Below are 24,028 nucleotides of genomic sequence, written 5' to 3'. Positions count from 1 at the left end.
AAATTTGATGCTGTAGAAACAGTAAAAATAGGCAAACATAAGGATTGTAGTCAGTGTGACAAGTACAAAGTTCTGTGGCTGACCCACTGGGTCAGAGCATCTCTGACTGCAGCTGTTGTGAAGGACGCCTCGTCTGCAGGGGCCACAATGTGGAGCAGAAGTGAAGCAGCTATTGGGTTAATAAATATTTAACCATTTAGGAACACTTATAGATTGTGAGTAGAGCATTGAACTTTCAGCCAAAGAGAGTTGGACAATTATTATGTCCAACTTGGCGTGGAAAGATAAGAAACAGTGTGGCAGGAGATGAAGTTTCACTATTAAACATTGCCATCAGTTCAGCCACTATTTGTCTTCAGCGAACAATTCAGTGACGTTTGACCCAAATCCTGAAAACGTTTCATTCGAGACTTAATTTTATGCCGGTTTTGACATTCTTAAACCAACTTGCTTAAGAAATCTCATTTTTCTGTTTAGTTGTTTGACACGGACCCTCATAAAAAAGTAATTTGTGCAATAACAGGCTGTATGTCCTGACCCTGGTGTTGAAGCAGCTCCTCACTCTGTCAGCTGGGGTCGTATAACTCGACCCAGCAGTACTGCAGCGCTCTAACAAAGGTGGGCTCTCACTTGTTTGCTTAACTAGGTCCAGGTGATGTGATTTTAATTTAAATTTTTATATTTTTTTGGCTAGTGAATGTAGCTCACCTTCACACAGCTGTTAGTGCAGATGTCTGCAGCTGGATCCCAGCTGCAGACAGAGCACAGAGCCCAAAGAGGAGTGGGGGCATTATAATGTAATCATGCCTCTGCCCTTACCTTAACTGTCTTTTGTTTTTAAATAACAAACATAATGAATTAATTGATTTCATGTGTGATGAATGAAGACAATGTCTAAACTTCTGAGTGCAAGTTCTTAAGGAAGGATGTCCAATTACACTTTTCTTCCTCCCCACAACTTTCTCCTTTTCTTAATCACTCATTCTTTCTCCGTGTGTGTGTGTGTGTCCTCTCTCCCTCTAGTGGAGAACGTCCAGCTGAGTCTGGTTCTGCAGACGGAGAACAAAGGCTCGGTTGTGGCAGGAGGGGAGCTCAACGTCTGTCTGGACGGCATGGTTGTTGATCTGGGCTCTCTGCCCAATGGCAGCGCAGCAGCAGACAGTAAGTCCTGCCTCTTACCACACACACACACACTCAAACAAACACTCAGCCTCATTTACTCAAAGGTGTGAAAAGGAACAGAAATGAACAGAGGAGCACCTCGTTAAGCCTTCACACCACAGACTTTAGATGCACATTAAAGCCCAGATTGGTAATCATCACGTTTTATGAATTGTGCTGCTGAAATTGGTTGATGCAAAAAAAGCTTTCATTTATAGAGAATGGTCACATGAAAATCGATGCTTACAGCTGCTGCTTGTTTTAGCTGAAGATGCACATGCTTAGTTTAGCAAAACACCCCAACATTAAACCATTTTTCCTCCTTTAACTCCATTGCGTCCTGTTTTTCCTTTATGTTTGGTAATACTGCAGCATAAACATGTTGTACAAATAAATATAGACTCTGGCATCTGTTTTAAACTGTGATATTTGTGTTTTCCCACCTTAGCAGTACGTGGTTCAAAAGCAAAAGCAGTAGCAGGAAAGGAGAGTGTTGTAGCATTCATGCCAAAGAAATATGGATAGCAATTTAAAAACGGTGGGGCCGAGGAGGTGAAGGAAAAAGATGTGACATTTAGAGGTGGAAGTCGCTAACTAATGATATTAGAAGCATCCCAGGAATAAGTGTGTTGGCTGGAGGCTGCAGCTCCAAGGAGGCGATTTGTGAGATCGAGCATTTATGCAAATGGATCCCAACGGAGATTCAAGGATTTCTCCAACATGCATGAAAGACTCAAAGTAACACTCCAGGTATTTTATGATGTGGGAATAATATTACAGCATGATATAAAGCTCAAAAAAGTCGATTTTATACCTCTAGCAGCACAGTGAGTGTTCAAACACAAAAATGGCATAGATAAAAAGTGACTCGCACACTGTGAGGAAAACCATACAGTGTGTTTGGTGTAGTAGGCTGAGCATTTACCAAACCCGCTGTAAGCAATCTCTTCATAAGACGAATGCAGAACAGGAAACGTATACGTTCATCAACATTAGTGCTGTTGGCTTATTGTAGTGAGTCGTGATCAAAGTTTTGTGACACTTCTGCCGGGTGTTGATAACCTTTCGCGTACCAGTCGTTATGGGCCGGCCCAGTCAAAGTCCAGCACTGTTTTATAGCTCCAGTCCATCTCTGGCAGAGAGATTATCACATTGTCTGTACAGCTTATTCTGTCTGAAGCAGCGGTTCTCAGTCCTGAGCCGTAATGAGCGTTAGCAGCCGTTCCACAGATGGATCCAGCCACAAGCCCAACAGGAGAGCATGGACTGGTAACACAAACATCCATAATGAAGCTTGGTAAACATCCATTCATTTAAGTCCGGTGTGCTGCAGAAGGGAATCGTCCAAAGCATACAGGACAGCGGGTCCAGAGGACCACAGTTGAAAACACAGATTTCATGTTTTTATTTTGTTCTTGCAAAAGTTGTTCGGTTGTTTTTATTTTTGCCCCCCAATTCCTTCATAAACCATTATTTATGTAGGACAAGTGCATTTGCGTGGCATCTGTTTGTCTTTTAAAAATAAAATATTAACTTTAATTATTATTGTTGCAATTTTAACGATAGTTGATAACAAATTAAAATCGCTCCTAAATATTCTCTTGCTTTTTATACTGGTGGTACTTCGGTTGCCTTCAGCTGTACTCAGAGGAAATAAGGGGGAAATTATTTGTAAGATAAATACACAGAAACTAACTCTGGTGTAGCACTCATAAGCACCACCAGCCAAAAAGAAGCAAGGAACAGCTTCTGGTGGCTACTTATGCAATTACCTCTCAATTCAAAACGTTTCAAAGCCCAACTTTGGTCCAGCACTAAATCCATAATTAGTTGGATCTGTTAATAAATAATCTATCATGAAACTTTTAGATGCATTCTCCACATTAGCAGATCATTTAGGAGCCTGACCATTTCAACATTTAAAAGCTAAAATTAAAATCTTTAAATCGATCCTAAAACATGCCTTTCAGAGAGGAGAATATGGGGGTAATGTGCTCACTTGTGTCGTTTTGGACCAGCTGCAGGTGATGAGTTGTAGTAGCAACTCTTTTTTTTTTTTTCCTCTGGGCCACCATAAAGTAAACAAGGTTCATTTTCGCTTATTAAACTCAAATCAAGAGAGTTAGACTGGTCTACAACAGTGACCTGTTCACCAGATTTAAAACGGTTACTTGTCTGTGTCGTGGCGTTTCTCCTCAACACAAATTTGTGTCTGGCCTCCAGACAGAACAGCACAGTCCTGGTTATTGTGTAGCGTTGGTATTCTTGCTGAACTGTGTAAAATTTACGTATCCGACATAAGTACGCCGTTTGCTTGCAGAGGCTTAAGTCTGCAGCTTGGGTTTCTCTGCTGCAGAATCACACCTGCCAACAGTTAAGGCCGGCCTATACGTGCATTCGTTCATTTCAGAAAAGCCTGGCTTTTAGTGGAGAGTTTGGCCGATGTTTAAATTGTATGTCAGAGGTTCTTCTGTCTCGCCAACAACAACATGTCAAGTACACTGTTAAAACTTAAAGTAACCTGATACCGACGACATATACCGACTGTGTTCGGCTGCAGCATTTTCTACCACAGAGCTTTAACATCAGCATGGGAGAACACTTAATCTTCACATTAATGTGCTCTTCCCGGACCAATTGCTCCTAGGAGGAAGGTTTTCAAAGCCTTCACATTCAATCAACAGTACTTTCCCCTTCCAGGTATTGCACTAACATTTAACCTTCCTCTATGGCTTGGAAGCAAAGTCTAAAAGTCTTTTTTTTTTCTTTTTTTTTTTACGAATACACTGTTCTTTAACTGTCCCTTATACCCCAGCCAAGTCCATGAAGCAGCTCACACACAGCTTTTCATTTAGCAGCACACAGAGACGGCTGTGTTTCCTGCTGAATGAACACAGGAACAGCAGTGAGGGCCTGCCATGGACACATAAACGTGTCTCTTTGTAAATGTTTAGTTGTGAAGTGAAATTAAGCGATCGCGTCTGTTTATATTTGCGTGCGTGCCATGTTGCACCACAGGGACAGCAAGATGGGGGGGGAAAGTCTCATAAAGATTGGATTCAGAGGCTTTTCTCCAGGTTTAATGGATTGACCGAGTGATGAATTGGAGTGAGGCGCGTTGTGTGATGTCTAGCGGTCAAACCGGAGATGGCAACCGTGTCAAATACAATTCACTTGTAGTCTAAAAATATGTACTTGTTCTGAATACTTATGAAGCTGAAAATTAATCACTTCAGAATAAATTGACTCACTGATTTTTGTTTGTGAAAAGAAGCACTGGTTCTTGATCTATGTGGTCTGCCTTTCCCAGATTACCACAGCGTTGCCTCCTCAGAAAGATCAATTGATTAATGTTATTGTTTTTTATTAGGTTTCAGCTATAAAGTCCTTGCATTGCACCTGATATCCTCTTTTATGTAAAAAGAAGAGGAAGGCAAAGTTTTCTTTACTTCACCACCTTATTTTATTTCAGCTAATGACAAATTTCTCTGAGATCCTAGAAATAGTTTACTTGTGCTCAGGTTTAAACTTTACAAATCATCAGAGGCACAAACCAAAGGCTCAGACGATCCAAAAGGAACTTTGGCAGCACGCAGGATGAACATTACTCTTTGATTTGTGCCTATTATTTTGTCCAGGTGTGTTTTGTGCACTCAACCCGAAATTGACCATCTGTCAAGGATATATTGTTGGTTTTTGGAGAGAAACTTGCTCAGTGCTGCATTCCTCTGAGAAACTTTTAGTGATTTTTGGCTTTTCAGAGTCGGTGAAATCTCTTTTTATGACCCATTTTGCCAAAAGAAAAGGAACTGCCAAATAATTATGCACACCTTGATATAATGTGGACCTAAAAAATCCTCAACTCCATCAAGCATTCAAGTTCATCCAGCTTGGGGTTAAGAAAATATGCCCAAAAATTGTGTTATGGTCAAAACATTCACTTGACTAATAATTCAGCACCAGTTTTACCAAACCAATTAGTTTTCAGGCTCTTTTCTTAAATGTTAAACTACTCCTTTAAAAAAAAAAAAAAAGTAAACCCTGACTCATGAAGGAACTAAATTCCCATCGTAAGATGTCAGAAAGCAGTGAAAGAAAGCTGCGGCTATAATTGTCGCATGTGTGCAGGTCAAAGGTCACCATTTAATGAAGAGAAACCTCCCTTTATCCAGTTTTCCTTTTACAACCCGTTGTTTGGAGTCTCTCCACACCCGTAATCACAGACATCAGGAGCGCCTTTGTCTAATTTGTTTCTGAGGATTGCGTAATTGAGCCTTATTGCTTGCAGCTCGGCAGCACAATCACCTCCTGTGATCCTGAAGCTTTGTGTATGTTTACCCAGGGGAGGGGTGGTTCTCCTGACTTGTAGGGTTGGGGATGACAGAAGTCGTGTGTGTGTGTGTGGGGTTGGTTTTTTGGGGGGGCAGGAGCAGCGATAAAGAGATGAAGTGTTATAGTTCTTGTCTTTGCCTTATGGTTTTGTAGATCCAGGCATGCACATGTTTTACATTTATTGAGGGTTGTGCGTGCACGCTTGTAGAGCAATGGGACCCAAATGGATATATAAAGGTAGGAGTGTGTTGCCTGCTGCTGGCGTGAAGGCACCCTGTGTTCCTGCTCTGAACGTTGCTCTGTTAGTTCCAAGATTTTCCTTATTTTCTTCTGGCAGCTCCTGTGAGACGCACAAACACACGCGTGCATGTGGAAGCCTTCATAAACAAAACTTACATTCAAGGATGGTGAGAAACAGAATCCAGAGCAGAGATTTTTAGCTCTGGAAATATTGGCACCCTTTCTGACTGGGACTCTCATATTCAGACTTCCTTTTTCCACAGAACTGTGAGATAATTTTTTTATTTCTTTCCCCCCCCCCGCCCCTCCCCCACACACATCACGGACACGCTTAGACTATGAGTAACATCCACCTTCCTCCCCGTGTCGTATCGAGATCCGTTCATTAGTGTGATGATGAATTTGCCAGTAGTTGATTTAATAAACCTCTTTGGTAACACTTTATTTGAAGGGGGGTGAATAAGACTGACATGACACTTTCATAAACATGACATAAATACCTGTCATGAACATGAATAAGCCTTCATGAATATTTATGACTGTTGTCATAAAGCGTCATTCGGTAAATTAAGACACTTTTAATGCAAAGTTGACATTATTCAAAATGTATTTATGAGAACTTGACATTAGCCAATAAATCATTACTGTTTAAACTTTACCTTTAATAACATAAAGTTACCTACTTTTTAAAGTGCAATCAGTAATATTTTTTATAACAAATTTATATCGGTAATGATTTCTTGGTTAATGTCAACTTGTCATAACAAAGACATTTTGAATAATGTCAACTTTGTTATTCATGTTAATGACAGGTGTTATGTCATGTTTATGAAAGTGTCATGTCAGTCTTATTCACCCCCCTTCAAATAAAGTGTTACCACATCCTTTTTTAGCAAAAGGAAACCTTAAGTAAATCCAGTTTTGTCAATCTTTAAAGATTGTTTACCTAGTTAATAAACCTCATGTCGTTTCACTGAGCTTTGTAGACGTGTGGTTGTGTTTTCTCTACGAATGTTAATCAGTATATGTAGGTTAAATATGTTGCTCTTTGGTAACTTTGCTTTTGAAAAACATTTTTTTGGTTGTAATATTTTTTCTCCTTGAGTGTCCTCAAGTGGTCAGATAATAATTTGCCCCATCAGACAGGAAAGTAGGTCAGGCTGTCAATTTCACTTTAAGGATCAAAGATCCATCATCCAGAGATAAATTAATCTTCTTCAGCGCAGACCAAGCTTTTGCATAGTGTAGTATGAGCTTGAGTTATGCTATCATTGGGTGACGACTTGAAAAGCAGTTGTATAAATGTTTTTGCCGTGCTGCACATGTGCGATTTATTTGCCAGATCAGAGCTGAAGCTACTTCTGGTGGCCAAATTATTTACGTTACAGCATTAAATGTATAGGAAGATGATGCTGGAGTATTATTTATCCAAGGCAGCATATCTTCATATGCCACTGAAGCATAAGCCAGATATGCAATTATACTATGACAAGGGAATAACGGTACTGATTTGACAAACTGAGATACTTTTAGAGAACAGTGACCTCATAGTTTACTTCCTGCATCTGCACTATTGCTTTATGTATGGAGGATTTGCTACAACAATATAGTTATGGTTCTTGATGTATAACGTGGAAGATCTTCACCACCCCAATCCCTTTGCAATGCAACTTTTCCCATGTGCTGAAAATCCATTGAGAGGAACTCATAAAGTGTGTTGACGTCATCAGCACTTGCTGTCCTTTTGTGGGTTTTTTGAAATCTACTTTTTCTCCATTCTCACCAGGACAGGAAAGTTTTCTCAAACTGAGCGAGAATACATTAAAAAATTACTGCATGATGCATTTCTGCACAATTTTTTTTTTCTTAAACCCTGAAATAAAAACCGTAGTTACAAATTGGCTACAGTTTACAGCCAAAACCTGCCTTCTTTTCCTTAGATTTTGGTTGTTGGGATTTTTCTACACATAAAAACTCTTTTTCATTTCTACAGACACACAGCAGACCAGTAATTAGAGCCGTGCTGTTCTGAGGGGTGGGGGGTGATGAACTCGGTTTGCAGGCTATGACACAATGGTTTCTCCTCAAGACCACTGTTTATTTTTCTGCGTGTCCGCAGGGTCTGCACACAAGAAGCTCTTTCATAGCCTCAAAACAGAACTGTGTGTTTGTGCAAAGGAGCATGTAAGAGCTTACCTGTTTGCCTTACTTTAGATAGCAGGATGTACTGTGTGTGTGTAAATAGGGGCAGCGTTTGAGGCGCTTATTCCTCCGGTGTGTCACTGGAAGATGCTGGATGTTTGTGTGTAAAGGAGAAAGTGAGTGTTAATGAAAAGCTCGATACAGGCCTGTGGTTTTTGGTCACAGTCGGGACCGTAAGTCACACATTCCCTCACACCGCCGAGACCGCACACGGCCACGCTCACAAGCCCGGCACAGACTCGGTGGCACACACAGGGATGAATGGTCCATGTCAAACCACTAACTTCACTTCCCCTCCCACATGTGACTGCCGCATGGATTTCATTATTATTATTTTTTTATGAACTTAAAGAGGTCTGAGCCTCTCTATGATCACTTTCTCATCCTTTACAGCTGCAAGGAGGACAGCTGACCTCAGTAATGTTCAAAGAGGCAATAAGTCCTCTGTTGGCAGACTAGAACCGACGCTAGTTTGAAGAAAACAGATTTTCGGAAAGCTTTGGCCCGTGTTGTTAAAACCTTTTTTTCTGCCTTTTACTAGGTGTTTTCTTTTTGTTTGGCTTGAAGAGTGTTTAGAAAATGTTAAGTTTAGATTGTCAGTTGTTTGCTACAATGTTTGGGAAGTTTTATTGTGTGATTATCACATCAACGAAGGAAAAATGGTGTGAATGGATGGAGTTGTTCTTTACATAGATTTGTTTTTCATTTTAAACTCCTTACCTGTAGTGAAAATAGACGATTCTGAGTCTGTCATTCGTTTTAGAGAAATTGCTTCGCATATTTGACAAAATATTTCCAGACACCCTGTAAGTTTAAGTGTACAACAAACAAACCTCAAACAACAACAACCACATGAACTTAAAATTAAAAGTCTTACTGCGTGAGAAAAATACTTTTTAATACTTTTGAATTTGAAAACGTTGGGAATGGTTGGTCTCTGAAGGCTGGTTAAGTTCAAAACCAGTAACTTTTATCATCAGAAAATTTCCTTGTGCATTTCGAATCACTTTAAGAAACTAAAGTACAATCTATTAATAGTAGTGGAAATAATAAACATTAACTCTTAGTCTCCAACCATGTTGCTGCTACTTGGTAAGCATTATTTCCTGCACCATTTTTCATTAGTTTAACCACCAAACCCCAAATGATTTCAAGTTTGCTTTTCTTTTCCACCTCCGGTCTGACTGACAGCCGGCCGTTTGTGTTGCTACAGTAATGATGTGTTTATGTTTGACTTGCAGAGATCCTCCAGCCTGACAGACCCAACCTGAGGAGGACACAGAGTGAGGGGACTCCCACTTCAACTGGACCAAACAGCAGGTCAGACCAAACACACCGACACAGAGTCATAGTGTGACATCCAACAGAGTTTAGCGCCAGCTGGATGCAGCGACTGAACTTCGAAATGTTTACAGGCAGGAAAAATCATTGAGGCACGTTAATCAGATGGGAGGTGATAATTTACACATATTTATGACATTTTCTTCAGTTCACCATAATGCAAATAGCCTTGTTCTTCTGAGCCACAACAGCATCATTCGTTACTGTTCTGCTTCATAACCAATACACCTTGATCAGGAGTCCATTTAGCTGCCATGTGTTGAAGATAAAATTATCTTGTACAGGAACAGAATAATGTTTTCACCTTCCTCCTTCACAGCCTTAAATATCAAATTGATTCTACTGATCAGCTTAAACCATGACAAACCTTTAATTGGTCAACATGATGAGGAAAATGAATCAGTTTAAATAATAATAATCTTTTAGCACATAACATGTTGACCTTCAAATTCAACCAAGTGAAAGTCTGACTGAACGGACCTAAAGATGGACCACATATTAGCCCATTTCATAATAATCCCATTGCCATGACATCTTTAACCAATAAGACTGAGCCAAATGACCTCTCTAAGTTTATTGTTTTGAAAAGACCTTTCTTAACTTTTCCCATTTGCCATGCATGTGTGGAAAAAGAATACAATGCCTGTTTTAAATGTTAAGAATTGTAGCTGAAGCATAAAAAAATCCTACTTGAAACAATTATTCATACTATATCTGGTTGTTATAATAGAGTGACAATAAAAAAAGGTTATTTTTCTTGAGGCTATAACAGGAAGGAAATTTTGTAAGCAAAGAAAATTGTGAGTAATGAGAAGAGGACCTACTTTGCTCTTCAAGTGGACAAATTTAAGTGTCTGGCTCCTTGATAATCACTCACTGGAAAGTTTTGTTGTTGTCTTACTTGGTTAAAATCACACTTTCATTTAATTAAGTTTTTTTTAACTACCTGCTTGGTAAATATTGCATCAAATCAATTAATGTGTGAAAAATTGGAACCATAAAAAAATCTGTGCAAAAACAAAGAATTTGAATCTAGCTGGAAATGTGTGTTTAAAATTTCATCCAGAGAAATGAAGGTTTTGGATTTTGTCATTATAATACAACAAGACACACAGGAGTTGGATCATAAATCATAGTCAGCTTTATGGCTGTAAAGAAGGACATAAGAAAACAGCTTTTCAGGCATCAGAATCCATAAAAGTACCTAATACCGCTGCTTTCAAAACTCTGCAGACCTTGTGGTAAGATAATAAGAATAATAGCACAATAATAAAGTCACGAAACTGTTTCTTAAATACCATTTTGCAAAGCGCTTATATAAAAGTCCTGAAACCAGAACATAACAGTTTTCAAAATAAATGGAAGAAAGAGGAGGATCGGATGAACGGGTCCGGTGCCAGGTTGGTCGGCCGGAGCATGATGCGGCGTGCCAGCGGGTTATTCCCCTCCGACTGCGGTTTCAGACGCTGCTCTCATCGGCTACAATAGTAGCAAGATAATAAATAGCTGCGTTTATTTCAAAGCCTTGCTGCGGGGGGGATGCGAGAGGTCAGATGGTATTTCCTTCTAAACATCGTGGGGGGGCCGCTACGTACGGTTCAGCCAAGAGCTCAGAGCACAGCTGTCACTGAGAAGCAGTCAGCAGCTTTGTGTTTTACATTAACGAATATCACCAGCGCATGTTTCATCTCCTGAAACGAGAAAGAAATATCTCGCGTGAACAAAATTGTGAATGTGTTGTTTTCTTCCTTCATCTTTTTATGCTTTTGTTTTGTTCAATCCCTCGTCTAGGTGTGGGAATTTATTGTATTATCATTTTTTGTGATAAATGTTTTGTCACGATAAGAAGTCTGTTACAATAAAATCCAGATGATGTCTAAAAAAACTCTCCATATTGTCTAAATTGCTGTTTGTTTTGCTATTTTTCTCCTCTGCTTGTTCAATGAGAGCATCGACAAATATCAATACATTTAAAAATATTATTAAAAGCATTTACTGTGTGCTGTTTAATATGTAAATCATGTAACCGGAGTCCTAAAGAAGCACGTCCAATAGCAGTGTTTGTTTGTGTGGCTATGATTGCTGTGTCATGCAGTCAGACATACAGTTACCTAAAAAAAGAAGTTATAAGTAGTTCTCATCATTCTTACAATAGTACCACAACATATCTGGATGGAAGTTTTACGCCCATATTGCCCACCACTACCGTCAACATATTTGTTTATTTCGTGAAGGAACTTCAAAGTTAAATGCAGCTCCGGGAGAACAAACACGAGATTATCCAGAAAGGGAAATCGACACCTCATCAGGTGTTTGTGGCTTTGACTGTGACCAAAGCTGCACCTGTGCCAGCTTAACTTGAGGAACCACAGCAGATGTCTGAGAGGGGAGAGCATGGAAGCAGGGGTTCATATTGAATTGTTTAGAAAAACTCAGATATTTCCTTTTTTTTTTTTATCTTCTTTTTGCCCATTTCATCTTTTTACCTGTTTTGTTTTACTGTTTGCAGGAGCAACAGGCACTCAGTGGGAGGTCCGCAGGGCGATTCCCCTGGGGGGTCCAGAGAGAGGGCTGTGCAAAACGGGGAGCTGACCGAGGAGCAGAACCGTGATGCATCTAACCACCGACAGCCCTCAAAGAGCAACGGCAGCCCGGGTCACAGTGCAGGTGAACTATCTGCTCACATAGATCCAACAATAATGCATAAACTCGTGTTGGATCAGACAGCGTTTGATTCTTTCCACTTTAAGCAAATCTGCTACAATCTTCTTCCCTCTGTATCTTCTTGCAGACAAAGTTGAGCTGCCGTCCAACGGGTTGGACGACAGTCGTGGCGTCGTGGCCCGTCAGACTCCTCCCCCTCCGTCCTCCCCGTCAGGCCGATCTCCAGCGGCCAACAGCAGCGGCAGCAGCCCCTCTCCGGGACAGGATGCCGTGGGTCCGGCGGCCCCGGCAGAGCCCAGTCCCAACGCCCCCTCCAGCGCAGAGCAGGCCAACAGCAACACGACTGAGTCAACCACAGATTCGCTTCCGGCAGGGTAAGAACCGGCACATCCTCGTCTCTCTCTTGGTTCAGCAACATAAACAAATATCACGGTAAAAAGAGGGCTTTGGAAGATTCTGGAATTTAAGTATTTTCCCGGTCTGGTTAAGAGGTGAAAAAGCAAATAAAACCAAATATGTTGTATATCTCAACTCTGTTTCCCTCCTATCTACATCCTGTATCCATCTTTCTCACTCTCCAGCCATCCAGACTCCATCAGTCCATCCAATTCAGGCCAGAATGAAATATTAAAAGTTCTTTTCAAAGTACAAAAACAGAAGGTTAAATTATTTAAAGCTGAAATTTCTATAACCTACCATAAATTAAAATGTGTTTTGTATTATTTAGACATTACACAAAAACATAGAACTTGAATCTGGAAAGTTCAGTCATTTTGAAATAAAAACACGCATTACGGTTTGCAGACTGCAAATGTTGCAGGAGTTCACTTGGAAGATCAAAAACCTTTTTTTTAATTAATTTTGACATGAAAAGAAAACCCCTAAAAATACACTTTTTCAAATTGGCACAGATAAAACCTGACATAAGGTAGAAGATGTTTTAAATATTTTATGCAAATTGTAAATAAGGTGAAAATCCACCCACAGTAAAATGTTACATTTCCTTTTTCTTTTTCCTTCTTCTTTGCTCAAAACAGTGAATTTCTCCAAGTTAATACTTCAGTTGATCATTATCCTGAGGTCTAATTTAACCTGTGAGCAATTGAACATTTGAAAGAGGTTTTAACTGTTTAAACCTCAAACATTTAGTTTGATGCTCCTGACTGTTGAAGTAAGAGCGAACACCAGGATGAGATCAAAAGAGCTGCTTCAGGTCTTCAATAAGACGACTTTAGCAGCTCAACCGAATCTGAAATCAGTCGCCCCGCTGGACAGAAAACCATCTGCAGCTGGAAGAGATTTAGAACAAACTGCTAACATTTGTCCTGAGTGTCTTGGTGTGATGAACTGCTCCCCGCAACCCTACAAGGACAAGCAGGGACAGATGAATGAGCCAGATCCGCACCCGGTGATACGACGGTAATCCAAGACATATCCACCAAGGACTGGCTGAGCGTTGAGAAAAGGAAAATCCTGACCTAGTCAAAGCCCAGATCCTGATGTCATATCTATGGAGTGACTTGAACCTAGCTGTTCATCCAAGAAACCCCTCAGACATCTGAGGAATAGGTCAAAGTTCAAAGACGGATACAAGAATCACTGAAATTATTTCATCTAAACTTTAACTGTAAGATGGAACGGTGTTCTAACTTTTTTCTCAACTAGGGAACATATTTTTGTTTATAAATCTTCTGTTTAATAAATTAAACTGAGATTTTTTGAGTACAGTTGAATCCTCAACTGTACTCAGATATGTGATCATTTCTTTTTGAAAGGACAAAATACTTTTTTATGATTTTTTGATCTTTTTTTATGCATGATCAAACAAATCACAAAATCACCTTAAATATAATGGCCTTAACGTCTATATATTGAATTGTAGTTGATCAAAGTGTCCATAGAAAAGCACAGGCCAGAAGATTAAAAAAGCAGGTGGGATGCATTTAGTAAACTGTGATTACAGGTAATTTGGTCAGATTTAGGTCTGTGGAGTTTTCCATGGATTTATTTCATCAATGCTGGTCTGTGTCAGCGTTAATGTCCCGTCCTTACCTAACGAGGAAGGATACTCCCTGTCCTCCCTAAATAACATTCAGATGCATTCATTGTGAAATCCTACCAAATACCGTCTTTGTTTTCGTTTTTAACGATGAAGTAAATGTGTTTGTGTGTGTGTGTGCTTGTCTCTCCGTGCAGCTGGGAGCAGCGGGTTTTACCTCATGGCAGAGTGTATTACGTTGACCACAACACCAAAACCACAACTTGGGAGAGACCACTGCCAGCAGGGTACGCCCATCACACTTTTTATATCTGTTTTTCCTGTTGATGCCCTGTGTGAGTCGGGCAAGGCCGAGTAGCGCAGGTTGACGTCTTAAAAATATGAATCGGACGTTTCTTTCATATTCGTCCAGATACAGGAAGTTCTTTCCTCAACGGTGGTAAGAAAAACAGATGTAATTTCAAATAATATTTGCTCTGTTTATAAAATATATATATATATTACATTTGTTTTGGAAGGTACATGCAACTTGCTTTAAAATACATTTCTGGGTAAAAAGGAAGGTAGTTTGGTGTGAATTTACTTTAGCAAATCTTAAGAGATTTACATAGAAGACACATTGGAAAGGTTTAAACGTCATCGGCTGTTGTGACTGATGAACAGCTGCTGATGGACTCCTGTTTCTATGGCAGCAAGTAAGTATGTTTAGATAAATCAGGGTTTCTACATTGTCTTTAAAAATATTTTTAGGATTTTAACATCCCTGATCTGTGCATCACTGGAAAAAAATGAACAAAATTAAATATTGAATTCTTGTCTTCTCAGCTACAGTTTGGTGGAATATGCAGGGTGTCTGCACATCTTTCAAAAGTCTTAAAATCTTAAATACATTTGAAAGATGCCAATTTGTCATAATGAGTCTTAAACTTTGTTGTGGTTGGGAGTATTTAATCTTTATCCTTGTATTCAGTTTTTTTCTCGCAGGACTTTTCTGTTGGGTAAAAGTTTTTCCCGCTTGCAGAAATCTTCATTGCGATCTGTGACTCTAGCTAGATGAGGCTACTGCTAACTAGCTACTACTATACCCTTGCTAGCTAGCCAGCCAGCTAGCTTTTTTGTGTCCATCGTGGATAAGTGCAAATTTGTCACCAGTTGGCTGGATGAAGTGTGTTTTCACCACTGGCTCACTTCTGATGCCAACCCATACGAGGCTTGGTACGAAAAAACTATAAAAGTTTGGCACTGTGAGTGAGAAGCACAAAGCCGCTGCTAAGATCCACAAACAAACCCCAGAAATGTAAGTTTTTGCTTGATTGTAATGCAGCAAGATCTCCCAACCATCCTCTACATTTATAATTTGTTCTGCCTTAAATTTCATTCAAGTTGTAATTGAAATGTAATTGAAAGTGTTAAATTTGACTTTTAAAGAGATCATCCCTTATCCTGCAGTCTAACTGCAGGATGATAATATGCGTACAATTGGAAGTGCACTCTCCAGTTTCAATCAGTTTTTCTTATCAGAGTTCAACTGCTTTCATGACATTTTTACTCTCCACTTGTATTTATTGGTTTTCACAGCGTGTCTGACTAGGTGACAGAGAGAAAAAGAGTCTGTTTTAAGTAAAGGTCACCCCCCCCCTTCCTCCTCCTCCTTTCCAAACTCCTGCCCCCCATGTCAGTTTTTCCATGCAAGGAACAAGACTGTTGGGGCCCTGAGAACAAAAGTCCTTTCTTAGAGCCACATGAACCTCCATGCTCCGCTGTGCTGGCTGCCATGGCCTGTCAGAGGATCAATTAGCAGGCTAATAGTGGGCCAGCGCTCCAGATGTACGCACCAGGAACTGTTTAGGAGGTTGAGTGGGGGTAGCTGAGCAGAGCTTGGAAGCTGGAGTAATGAAAGCCATCCGAAGCTAGGCTGGGGAGAACTTATGAGTCACACCGTTTTTATCAAGTATTCTGTCGTGTTTTAAATCCAGCCTTGCATCACAAACATACTCACTCTTGTTTTTTGTGCCTCTCACTGTTAGGGCCTTCATAAACAAAGCTAAAGGCGTGTTTACATGAAGCTATACTTTGCACGGTGCCAGTTTTCTCATGTGGCATTATGTAGACACAGATAAACTGTAGAAAGCAGACTGAAAAGCTGCATTTTGTGGTTGCAGCAAGCGTATTTCAAAATGTAGTAGTTACATTTTAACAAAACTGTTCTTTTTTTTAAAATGTTTTGTATTAAAGAAATACCAGCCTTGAGATTGAGCACCTCTGCCAAACCAAAGTGGAGCACTTACTTCTACTTCCAGGGATAAACGACCACACTACAGCGCATAGCTGTCGCATGTGTACAATGCAATCAAAGCTCCGATCAGTAATCAAGACTGCATTGTTAATGTGGCTGCATTTTTGTGCAACAGTCACTCTTTTTTAAAATGTGTCTGGTGCAGACTGAACAAACCCACATTCTGGTAATCAGAGCTGTCATGTTACATTCTCAAACTATCCAATATGTGTTTGATGTCAGTCTGTCCCACGTTGATCATTAAACAGACAGTAAGTGAGTCAATTGTGCCTCATTTTGGATGTTAGTGAGATTTTCTTTTTTGGTCGTCCTAAAAACTGGAAACTACTATTTTAGTCATTCATACCTGGAAAACGGATTCTAATTTCCACAAGTTTCTAGTGTTTTTAATTTTAATGGGATTGTGTAAAATGACTAATGAAAAGTCAATTTCCACCAGGTTTGTGGTGTGTTAACTAAACGGAGCACTACAAAAATTACAGATATTCTCTGGGCTGTGCCAAATAACGGCTCCTGCAAGGCATGACGCCCTGTGCGTGAACTATAATTTTTGATTAGACTGTGGGAGTCAATGACACAGCAGGACTTTTTTCTTAATTCATTGCATCTATTTATGCGAGTTTTGCAGCTCTGTCCCCTTTCAGATCCTTCACCGTTTCAGTAAAGATCTATTAATAAGACCAAAGAATAAGCTGTAACCTTTCCTGTTTGAGTAAAGTACCATCAGAGAAAATTAGGGAGTGTTATTTTTACATCACAGCCAATCAGATCTGGAGCCACAAGTACTGCAGTCATTTAATATAGGACTGAACCCAGAGAAAATCCACTTGAGACAAAATCCTGACATTATCCAGGGTGTTTGTGGGTTTTTGGTTTAGTTTAAAAGGGGTCACCGCAGTGTCGGGAAGAAAAAGTTCTCAGAAGCCTGTTTTAGTTATACTCTTCTCACGTACTACTTTTTTAAAACTAATTGTATTGAAATTCCAATCACTTATTGATCTTTTTTACTCTTTTCTTTGGTTATTAAAACAAAACTTTAACTTTAAACCTCAAACATGGAGAAGATATTACCCTGAATCAAAACGGCGATGAGTAACGAACGGCCCGTCCAAAAGAGGAACACAGATGTACTCCGAGCCTTAACTGGCAGTTCTTGGAGATCGGGTAAATAACTATGTAGAGGCTCAACGGACCACTGTGGGTTCTACGGATTTCCCCCATCTCCAGTAAATGAGTGGCTACTGTTAATAATACCAGAGAGTGAGGAGTCCTGCTGTTTGTGATGCACAGAAACATGGAGGTCAACCGAAAGTCTTGTGTGTAATCATCTCCACTGGTGAGGAGTCCTTCAGTAGCATGCAGCCAAGAGGGCGCTGCTGATTAATGGGTTGTTATGGCAACACCCACTGTTGTTCATTCATATCTTATACTTTTCAGTGACATTTTCTCTGATTTCCTTGGACCAGGAATTCTGAGCAACCAGTGAATGGACCTTACTGATGTACAACTACAATACAATCACTTTAGACACACTGACTGCATTCATTGTGGGACTGTTAGCTTAGCCAGTCGCAGTAAGCAAATGATCATTTAATCGCATGATTATTTTAAATGAGATTCTTCTATTTATTTGTACGAGTAGTGTTTTTTGAAGGACAATTTTGTTTAGAGATTTTGTAATCCATTTTATTTATGGTTTCATTTGTGTGTGTGTGTGTTTTTTTTTTTTTTTTTGGGTTGTTGTATCTTCCAGTTCCAGTGTTAAATTTTTTTTTTTGCAAAATTAAAGTTTATTGGTCTTTGCGAGAGCGAACTCGCATTATTATGACGTTATCAATCTATTACTTGAAAGTGGTTTTGAAACATTAATATTATCGTTTATCTCAATTATTACTGGGACAATTTATTTACTGGCATTAACTGGCTGTAGAAATTCATTTTCACTTTTACACTAAAGGAGTTTTTGTGTCATTTTTGTCAAAGCAGCCAGATTTTGTTTATCATGTAAGAGCAACAAAAAGTTTAATACATCCAATGGTGTAAATACTTTTTACAGCTACAGTAAATATTTTTTTTATGATGTCCCAGTCTGTTTCTTACATCCTCAAGTATGCATGCAGTTCTTCTGCCCACTGCGCAGACTGGAAGCGTTTCTTTGTGTGAGTTTGCATTAATAACTTTGGAGCAACCAAAGTGCATCTATTCAGAGCTTTGGGAAGCTATGCAAACTAAAAGTTGGAGGATTAAATCTCAAATAGGGGAGAGACCCGTGCCCAGCTTTACATGGCTCGTCTTTAACCTTTTCTGGTTATAAGGAGAAACTCTGCGTCTTGCACCACACGGGACTTTATTTATTTTTGCTCTTGTGCAGATTTAAATGTTTCCTAAGAAACCAAGTCCATGTTTTTCCAAGCACATGGAAGTTGATGCTGATTTCTCTTCCAAATTCTGTAACACTTAAGTCAGACATGAGAATAGCAGCAGACCAGCAGTCGGTCCGTGTGTGTGTGTGGTGTCCTTCATTACACTGTCCTTTTGTGTGTGTGTGTGTGTGTGTGTGTGTGTGTGTGTGTGTGTGTGTGTGTGTGTTTGTGTTTGTGTTTCTGTGGGTTGTTACTATCTCAGCCTCTGTCCAGACCTCCTGCCTCTGGGGAAAACTGGAATATACATTCACCTCTGAGTAATGCCACTGGCAAGCAGCGGCGAACAAAAGGCGCGCTGTGGTGCAAACACGACTATCGGCAGTCAGAAATGCTTCTCTCGTTATTCTCTCTCATTTACATAATTGAAAACGGGCTTTGGCTTGAAGTGTTTTGCATTAGGTAGAGCAATTTTATATTAACTTTATGTGCTTCTCATTGAAAGATGAAACCTCAAGAAATGGCGCAATCGAGAATAAATGCAATAAAGGGCTGCCCAAAGCATAAAGGGGGGCGGGGGGGAAGAAATGAGTCTGCAACAGAACAAGAAGTCAACATGCTGTAATCTTTAAGGAAATCTTAATAGAGTTCAATATTATTGAAACATTTTCAAAAATGTAGAAGTTGTATAATGGTGAGATACAAAAAAAGCTTTTTTAGGTGTTTATTTGTGTATTGCTTGCAGCTCATAACAACCCAGAATGTAGTTACTCAGAAAATCAGAATACAATATAACATCAATAAAAAAAAAAAAGACTATTAGGATCTATGGGGTGCGACATGGAGGCAGTCAGCCTGTGGTTCTGCTAACTCATAATGGAAGTCCAGAATGCCTTCAGGTCATCTGCATTGTTGGGTTGGGTGTCTTTCGTTTTCCTCCTGACAATATCTGACAGTTTCTCTTTGTGGCCAGTCTGCTGAGTGATTAAACATGAGGAATGACACGGTTTCAGGTCATGAATACTTCTGTCTGGGCCCAACTCCAGCTGCAGTCCACACCATTATTAATTTTCCCCAACACTCAATTTGTATTTTCATCAGAAGTCACTCTCAAGGTGGTGGTTATCTTTAGCACCTACATTTTTATTGCAGTTTTACCTTCCACTCAATTTCCTATGCAGCACCCTATGAGTAGCCAGCTTCTTTAACAACAATCTTCTATGACTTGGCCCCTCTCTTAGTAGGTCAAACACTGTCACACAATTGTATCATCCACACCGCAATCATTTTGTATTTAAATAATCTTTTATGGCAAGGAATTTAACAGAAATAACCACTTGGAACTAATCACTCAGTGTGCAATGAATACATATAATTTACTATTTGAATGGAATTACTAAAAAAATAACAAGAGCAGCATAAAAACTGAGTTCAACACAAGGAAAATTGTCATCCATCTCCTGTTTGGTCGTTGTAATCCATTTTGGTTTTTGTGGAATAAGCTTTCATGGCATCATGATTAATTTTTAGGAAGGCTTTTATTTTAGGTGTGGAGCATAAAAATAACATTTTAAATATTTCTGTAGGAATTTCTAAAAATTCTCTGCGTTTACCTTTTTAGCAGCATTTTTCCCTTTTTTTCCCCCCTCCTTCCTTGTAAAATGGTATCTTTACATTATTGCTTTATTCCCTCGTTGTTTTTCTCTTCCTTTCTCAGCTGCCACTCGCTCATCGCCTCCTCTCTGTTTTCCTTCCTTTTCTTGTCTTTGTTTCTTTTTCCTCGACTTTAGAAGCAGGGAGCAGCTTTTTGATGCAACCACCCACTCTTGACTTGTCAAATAAAGAAAATGCTGCTGAAAGCTGGACCCTCTCTCACCCCTTCTTGTGTTTTCCAACCAATTCCCCCTTTCAGCTGGGAGAAACGAGTGGACCAGGGAGGCCGGTTCTACTATGTGGACCACAACACCAGGACCACCACGTGGCAGAGGCCCACGGCCGAGTCCGTGCGCAACTACCAGCAGTGGCAGAGCCAGCGCAGCCAGCTGCAGGGCGCCATGCACCAGTTCAGCCAGCGCTTCCTTTACCAGGTACCCACAGCCCTCACTGGTTCATAAGACTGCAAGTGGTTTTAGCTGCTGCTGGGAGGTCAATTCAGCTTGTTTTAGCCGCGTCCCTTTGGTTACTTCAACGCCTTTCAGCAACAAGGCATTTCAAAGTGCTTTACATCATAAAAGCACAAAAATGCAAAGTCATAGAGGACACAGTTGACATTACCTTTTGCACATCAGATTATTGATTAATGTTTCATGATTAGGTTTCAAAAGCAGCTCTAAACAGCTGAGATTTAAAAGAACTCAGTGTTTCAGCTGTTTTGCAGTTTTCTGCAAGTTTGTTCCAGATTTGTGGTGCACAGAAGCTGAATGCTGCTTCTCCATGTTTGGTTCTGGGGATGCAGAGCAGAACCAGAACCAGGAGACCTGAGGGGTCTGGAAGGTTGATACGACAACAGCAGATCTTTCATGTACTGTGGTGATAAACCGTTTAGTGATTTATAAACCAACAACAGCATTTTAAAGTCTATTCTGAGCTACAGAGAGCCATTGTGAGGAACTGGTGTGATTAACTAATATTCTGTTAGTTATTGCTGTCATTTGAAACAGGTTTTCTGGAGCAGAGACCTCTAAAACCTTCAGCTCAGTGGGCCCAGAAAACCGAGGTTGGAGACCGCTGCTGTCGTGTAGTAAACTCCTGAGTCATCCCACATTACTTCTTTAAGAGCATTTTTGTGATATTTAAAATGCTGTAGTGAAGTGGTCCATAGAGACTTTTGCTCTCCCTCCAACTTAATAAATGTAATTTACAGCTGCAAAAGTTGCACAATATTTTGAAAAAGGACAAAGTCTAATTCGTGATGAATACATTCTTTGGAACATTTGTCATTTTATTTTTATTTTTGAGTAAAAAAAAAAAAATCAACTGTCACCCTAAAAACACTTGCATGTTATCTTGTTAAGGGTTTTAATAAATCTGAATTGAGAAGTCAGTTTATCTCAGGAACTTTATCTCTAATTGAAACACATGATGTAGATTAATGACACACAGATGTGTGTTTATTCCAGTGGAGTTTGTTGAGGCTTTGGGTCTGAATTGAGCGGCCATGGTCAGACAGTTGCCAGACATTAACGTTATACTGGATTAAAACAACAACGATTCTTCAATGGGTCATCAGTTAAACCAACATTAAAACTTATACAGGCTCCAATAAAGCCTCCGCACCCTTTGTGTTTTACTTTTATGCAACTTTGGTGTTTTCTGTCCACTTCTTTTTGTTGTCCTGCGTCTCTTTGGGTTTTGTGGTCTTCCGGGTGTGGACTTTATTTGCCTTTGGTCCAACCACCACTTTACAGTTTAGCCCTAAACATCCCTTAAATGCTTCTTTTTATCCATATGCTTTTTTTTTTCTTTTGAGAGAGAAAACTGTTTTATCCCACTAATTGCTCATTTCACGCCCAAATACTTTTCTTTTAGCACCCCAAATCAAACTATTGGGTTGAATCCTTCTCTTTTTTGGGGGGAAACGTTGTTTTTTTTTTCCTGCTAAGTTAGTCAGTAAAATCTGACTAATCTAAATGTGATATTTCCATTTTTTACAGCTCAAATTTGCTGTGAAAATCAGGCGTAGATTGACTTTATTGAAACGAGTAAAATGCCCTCCGGAAGAATTCACACATCTTGACTTTTTCACAAGTCACAACTTTACCACCAGAACTTTCAGTGGATTTTATTGGGATTTTATGCAGCAGACAAACACAAAAGAAGCTCAACAAGCTTCAGAAGTCGCATGTTTGGTAAACGGAGTTCAGATTTTCTTTCTTCTGCATGATGCAACAAACCATTATTGAATTGCTTTGATGTGAAGTCGTATCTTCTTTTTCTCCTGCTTTGCTACTTAGCAGGAAGCAAAAGTTTATTTTCCAAATGAAAGTGTCAATTCCTTACGACTAACATGCACTATTATTCATCTGACTGCATGAGCAGGAGATGATGTCTGGACTGTGAGCATTCAGTAAAGGTACGAATACCTTTACGCATCAGGAATATCAGGTTTAAAATGTTTTAACAGTGAGAAAAGAATCTAGTTAAGTTCTTGATGACGTGTCAGATTATCTGATTTTCTCTCGCATCTGGTGCAATAAATGTTACGATTCCATTCCATATTGGTTCTGTGGGAAATGAATATCCAGATTCTGAGCTAAAAACATTTAGAACCTGCCAGAACCACCTGCCAGCTGTTTGAGTAAGATTGGATTTATCAGTAACCAAGCATCCTCCTTTATGCCACTTTCTCTGCAGGTTAAAACTGCAGAGAAGTGTGGGGGGTGGATAGAATCAACAACTCCACCGCCGTCCTTTCCTTCTCTCCTTCCCTTTCCTTCCCTCCTTCACCCAGTGTGTGAGAACAGCCAAGAGGGCAGGTTGTTGATAGTGTGCGGCTCTGTCTTGGAATGCCCAAACTGCTGATAGCGCCGACTATTTATGGCCCCAGTGTGTGTGAACAAGGAAACGGGCTCACAAAAGGGCTCATAGCTTCACTGTGAACACAGCCACACGATCCGCTGCCTGGCTGGTGCGCTCACCACCGCCCCCGTTCAGCTGAACTGTTTTTGGTTTTGTTTTTTTCCAACCAGCTGAAAGGTTCTGCAAGCACTGTAAAGTTGTTCATTTTTGGTTGAATGGAAACGAACTGGATTGCAGACTTTATACACTGGAGGATACGTCGACTCCACTGTGCATGTTGAGGGGCGGCATCATGTGCTCCTTCTGTCTCGGTGTGAGTCAGAGCTGCTAAAGTCGAGCTCAGGTGCAACATTTTTCTGCGCTGCACATGACAACTGAAGAGGGTCAAGTGGCCGGTCTTCTTGAATCCACGGAGCTGCTCTAAGGGGCATGCACATTTTTCACACAGCTGTACGGAACCGTTGTGCAAAGGCTCATCTGCACAAACCAATATACACAAGCACCAGAGCAGCTCTTCATTTACACTACTGTGCAAAAAGTGTTGGAGCTCTCTCCTGTTTTTCTGTTTGCTTCCAAGAAGCCAGACTTTGACGTTCAAAGTGGTTCCCAGTCAATATATTTGAACAACCATTAAGATGTTTTTTGTAATACTTCTTTACTATGACTATAAGTAAAACACATTCAGGGATGAAACACTCCTAATCGCATCACAAAATCACTATTTGATCTTTTTTTTTTTTATTAAATCTACAATAAATATCCAAAATAACACTTTTACATAAAGTGTTCAGCATATGCAGATTTCTCAGTTGTTTTTGATTGAAACATGGCAAACAGTGTTCAGTATCAAGCTGATCTTATTTTGGTTTTTATTTCTTCATATTTTAACACCAAACACAATCAGGTTTGTTGTTC

General features: G+C 39.9%; 1 protein-coding gene across 3 annotated transcripts in view; it reads left to right on the top strand.

The window, feature by feature from the left end:
• The window catches only part of wwp2 (WW domain containing E3 ubiquitin protein ligase 2), a 57,145-nt gene that overhangs the window by 11,014 nt on the left and 22,103 nt on the right, over positions 1-24,028 (top strand). For all 3 annotated transcript variants that reach the window (XM_008411788.3, XM_008411784.3, XM_008411785.3), the window contains exons 5-10: positions 1,024-1,161; positions 9,177-9,255; positions 11,786-11,943; positions 12,068-12,314; positions 14,137-14,226; positions 20,508-20,682. In XM_008411788.3, the coding sequence (XP_008410010.1) occupies positions 1,024-1,161; positions 9,177-9,255; positions 11,786-11,943; positions 12,068-12,314; positions 14,137-14,226; positions 20,508-20,682 (887 nt within the window). The remainder of the gene's footprint in view (positions 1-1,023; positions 1,162-9,176; positions 9,256-11,785; positions 11,944-12,067; positions 12,315-14,136; positions 14,227-20,507; positions 20,683-24,028) is intronic.

The sequence above is a fragment of the Poecilia reticulata genome, chromosome 6 (genome assembly GCF_904066995.2).
Source record: "Poecilia reticulata chromosome 6, P_reticulata-male-v2, whole genome shotgun sequence".
NCBI classification, from domain to species: Eukaryota; Metazoa; Chordata; class Actinopteri; order Cyprinodontiformes; family Poeciliidae; genus Poecilia; species Poecilia reticulata.
This window is presented reverse-complemented; position numbering and strand designations above follow the sequence as displayed.